The sequence below is a fragment of the Primulina huaijiensis genome, chromosome 9, assembly GCF_012295235.1.
Source record: "Primulina huaijiensis isolate GDHJ02 chromosome 9, ASM1229523v2, whole genome shotgun sequence".
In the NCBI taxonomy this organism is placed as follows: domain Eukaryota; kingdom Viridiplantae; phylum Streptophyta; class Magnoliopsida; order Lamiales; family Gesneriaceae; genus Primulina; species Primulina huaijiensis.
This window is the reverse complement of record NC_133314.1, coordinates 13,590,209-13,595,013: the sequence shown is the minus strand read 5'-3', so window position 1 is coordinate 13,595,013 and position 4,805 is coordinate 13,590,209. Positions and strand designations below refer to the sequence as shown.

The 4,805-nt window shown below is 35.6% G+C and overlaps 1 protein-coding gene across 1 annotated transcript; it reads left to right on the top strand.

The window, feature by feature from the left end:
- The first annotated feature begins 1,346 nt into the window (after positions 1 to 1,346).
- On the top strand, positions 1,347 to 4,360 carry LOC140983884 (flavonoid 3'-monooxygenase CYP75B137-like). Its single transcript, XM_073451038.1, has 3 exons — positions 1,347 to 2,349; positions 2,633 to 2,707; positions 3,588 to 4,360. The coding sequence occupies exons 1-3, from the start codon at positions 1,507 to 1,509 to the stop codon at positions 4,245 to 4,247; spliced, it is 1,578 nt and encodes a 525-aa protein (XP_073307139.1). The 5' UTR covers positions 1,347 to 1,506; the 3' UTR covers positions 4,248 to 4,360.
- The last annotated feature ends 445 nt before the right edge of the window (positions 4,361 to 4,805 follow it).

Sequence of the window (4,805 nt, the reverse complement as noted above, 5' to 3'; positions counted from 1 at the left end):
CTGTTCCTCGATCGCAACTCATATAACCATTAAAAATACATTTTAATGCATGTAAGTAGAAAAACTACTAAAACATCATATAAACATGTCACCTAATCAATTTAACAATTAAAATCAATTAATTAACTATTTTTCATATTCTCTAGATTTACATGCAGTTGGAGTACGTCGTCTTAATTTTGGATCTTACAAAACTGAATTAGTTTGAAAAATCGGTTCTATTTTGGAAGTTTGACTTTAATTTTTTAAAACATTAGTTAATTCGGTTCGATTTCATGTTTTAATATAAAATTCAGTTAGCGAACAAGTAAACTTTTATAAAAAAACAAAATATATTATAAAATTTTCAAATAAAGATATTAAGATATAAATATTATAAAATTTTAATAAAATTTTATTGGACAATAGAATTAAACTTAAAAATATATATTTTTAATAAATAAAATTTAAATAGATTTTTATAATTGTATTTTTTTAATTAAAAAATTGAATTTTTTAACAAAATGTCGAATCGAAATAATTAATTTTTTTTAATTTGTTGAAAAAAAATCTATTTAATTCGATTTCAAAATTTTCATATGATTTTAATCGAATATTCATTTTTATTAGGGCATCCACAATGGTAGATATTCTACAAGCCAAGTTATCCAAATATCCTCTTCATCTAAATATTCACCACTGCATACCATTTATTTGTATGCCATAACAATACCCGGTTACAAATTTGTAACCGGGTATTGCAGTTTTTTTTAAATTCTTCAAGCCAGCGTGAGTTTCACGCTGACTTGAGACTCGTTCGTGCATTGCACTCGTGCTTCAGACACCTGCAGTGGACAATTAAATGGAATCTGGTCGACCCAAACAAAACATTGTGGTCGACCTAAACAAACATTGCTCGACCAACATTGATCGACCAAATGGTCGACCAAAAAGTTATGGTTACCAATTGTTTATTCGACCAAATGGTCGACCAACATACCATTTGGTCAACCAATGTTTTTGGTCGACTAAAAACATTGGTCGACCAATGTTTTGGTCTACCCAGGGTAGTTTTTTCTGCACAATTTTTTTTTATTAAAGTGGTGAAATGATTTTATTTAAATGAAAATAAAATATTAATTAAAGTGACAGTGTGACCCACAAATATTTGGTTGGTGTGATATTTGATTGTGAAATATTAGATATTTGAGTAGAGAAATATTTGGTTGGTGATATGGATTATATGATTTACAAATATTTGAAGAAAATATTTTTTGTTGTGGATGTCCGCGACGTCAAATTTGACACAGGAGATGTTTTTGAATTCGGCTCCGTCGTATTTCTCTAGATAAATTCGTGGTTCGAAAAGGTTAGCCTTGCAGATAAATCAATCACAGTCACAAGTTCATATCATTTCAAAACTTCCAATTATTCAATACATATCCATCTGTTATCGATTGAATCTAAGTCATAGATTGCTAATATATGTGGTTCTTGATAATAGGTTCTTGATATTTCATTGCTAAAATGGATCAACAGCCTATCTTCTCCTCTCTGGATCAATGGCCGCTGATCACTTTTACGGTAATCGCCCTTGTCGGAACATTGTGGCTTCTCCTCTCAATCTTCAAGAAGTCGATCACGGAAACTCCGCCACTTCCGCCGGGTCCGAGGGGGCTTCCCCTCGTCGGGAACCTCCTCTCACTCGACCCGGAGCTGCACACATACTTCATGAATCTGGCTCGAACCTACGGGCCCATATATTCCTTGAAGCTCGGCAACAGGACGGGCATCGTGATCAGCTCCCCCACCTTGGCTAAAGAGGTTCTCAGAGATCAGGACACCGTTTTCGCGAATCGAGACGTTCCGGTGGCGGGGAAGGAGGCTACGTACGGCGGCAATGATATTGTATGGAACCCGTACGGCCCGGAATGGAGGATGCTTAGGAAAGTGTGTGTCCTGGAAATGCTAGGTAAGCACATGTTGGATTCTGTGTATTCTTTGAGGAAGAAGGAGCTCCGGCAGATGATAAAGTACATGTATGAGGAGGCGGGGGCGCCGGTGAATGTGGGGGAGCAGATGTTTCTGAATGTTATGAATGTGATCACAAATATGATGTGGGGCGGGACGATGGAGGGAGAGCAGAGGGCGGTGCTGGGGGCGGAGTTCCGGCAGGCCGTGACGGAGATGACGGCACTGCTGGGGATGCCGAACGTGTCGGATTTTTATCCAGCATTGGCGAGGTTTGACTTGCAGGGAATACAGAAGAAGATGAAAGTGTTGGTGAAGAGATTCGATGGGATTTTTGAGAGGATAATTGGTGAGAGGTTGGGGAAGGAGACTACGGAAGAATGCAATGATTTCTTGCAGGTAACTTTTGTTTGTTTGTTTTTTTTTAATTTCTTTTTAAAAAAATTCTTTGGAACGAGTTCGATTTTGTTTTTATAATTTAAATAATATCATTGTTTTATGTGAAGATACAATATTAAAAATAAATATATTTTTGGGGATGAGTTTAGACCAATTTCATACACAGTTCTTCGAAAAAAAAGCTCGAGAAATCTTATACGAAAATCCTATATTTGTAATTTAAAATTATAAAATACAGATTCATCCTATATATATTAATGGTGGACTTTGTAATTAAATTCAGGTTATGTTGAGGCTGAGAGATACGAACGTGGATTTCACCATGACCCATCTNTATATATCCATATTTGCTATTTTTGTATTATATGTTGTCAAAATTTCCAGTCTTTAAGTTTTTTTTAAAAAAACATTTTTTGTCATTTTGTTGTTACTAATATGGTGTAAATGTAAAACTAACGTAGTGTTGATGTGTGTAATGTCACATCAGCGATATTATCGCGAAATGACTAAAATTTTCAATTTCAAATTTCAAAAAGTTGAAATATATGAGACTATTATTCATTTTGCACAATACAATGGACTAAAATCAGAAAAAATAATATATATACAGAATCAAAATTACAATGTTCTCATGACGTTATTCTGTCTCAATTATCGTTATTAGTATTAATCAATGTATTAAATTTACCACCAAATTAATGAACCCAATTTTGGGAGTTGGATGAGGCCAAAAATTGCTACCGAAATAAATGTATATAAACAAATTACTATCATACGCTACGATTAATTTTTAGGACTATAAATTATATAGACCAATGGGATAAATTGTTTTTTTTTTTTTTTTGAAAAATAAGTAATAAGATGCATTTGAGAAGGTTAAATCAAATTCACGTCTCAAATTCGTCTAAACAAAGACAAAAACTTGTGTGAGACTGTCTCACGGGTCGTATTTTGTGAGATGGATCTTTTATTTGGATCATCCATGAAAAAGTATTATTTTTTATGCTAATAGTATTATTTTTTATTGTGAATATCGGTAGGGTTGATCCGTCTCACAGATAAAGATTTGTGAGACCGTATTACAAGAGACTTATTCTTAAATAAAAATAATATTTGAATAACTGGATGCTGTTTTTTATTCGATTTCAAATCAAGTTTCTCCATCTAATCTCCATGATTCGAAATCTCCTCGAAATCCAAATATCGTGGTCCAAATTCATCCTCCGAAAATTTTATGACAAAATGGTAATTTTAATTTGTATATATACACGCAGGACATGGTGGTCGGAGGCACTGAGACAACTTCGAACTCGGTGGAGTTTGCCTTGGCGGAGATGATGGCCCATCCCCAGATCCTCCGCAAAGCCCAGCAAGAACTCGAAACCACTGTCGGAAAAAACAACATTGTCGAAGAATCCCACGTCCACAATCTCCCTTACCTCTACGCTGTCATGAAAGAAACCCTACGCCTTCACCCAGCCCTCCCACTTCTAGTCCCCCACAGCCCCAGCTCAAACTCCACCGTTTCCGGCTACACCATCCCCAAAGGCTCTCGAGTTTTCATAAATGTCTGGGCCATACACCGCGATCCGGATATATGGGAGAACCCATCGGAGTTTCGTCCGGAGAGGTTTCTCGATGGGAAGTGGGATTACAGTGGGAATGATTTTCATTACTTCCCATTCGGGTCTGGACGGAGGATCTGCGCTGGAACGGCGATGGCGGAGAGGATGTTCATGTTCTCCCTTGCTTCGTTGGTTCATTCTTTTGATTGGAGTTTGGCCGGAGATAGTCAGAAGGTGGATTTGGAGGAGAAATTTGGGATCGTGTTGAAGAAGAGGATGTCTTTGGTTGCGGTGGCGACGCCGAGATTGGCTGATGCTGGCTTGTACGAGTGAGATTTGGATGCTGCAGCCATGGAACAGAGCTCTGCTATGAGTTGTGTTATTATTGTCAATTTTCTTTTCGACTTTTTTAGCTCAACACTCTATTTTAGTAAATTTACTTTAACCTAATAAATCATGTGTGTCTTTCGATCCTAACAATTTTTTGTCTAACTTAAAAAAACCACTAAATCATAATGTGGTCCATATTCTCTTTTGGTTTTATAAAATTTTTTTTGAATTATATCAATACATTAATGAAAATATAAAAAATGAAACAATGCATAATAGTTAAAATATTTGAAAGGATCGGTGATGATATGAGAAGTGTTTAGAAGGGGGTTGAATAAACACTTACGGATTATGTTCGTTTCTCGAAAATTTGAGTTCAGTTCAGTGACAAACTGATACTCAGTATCTCGTCAGTCGATAACAATCAGTTTAACTGAAAAACAGTTGCGGAAGTAAACTGACTGAAAGATAGAATAACTGAAATGAAATATAACTGAAATGAAATATACGCGATTTTTTTCTGGATGTTCGGAGAATGGAATAACTCTTACGTCACCACTT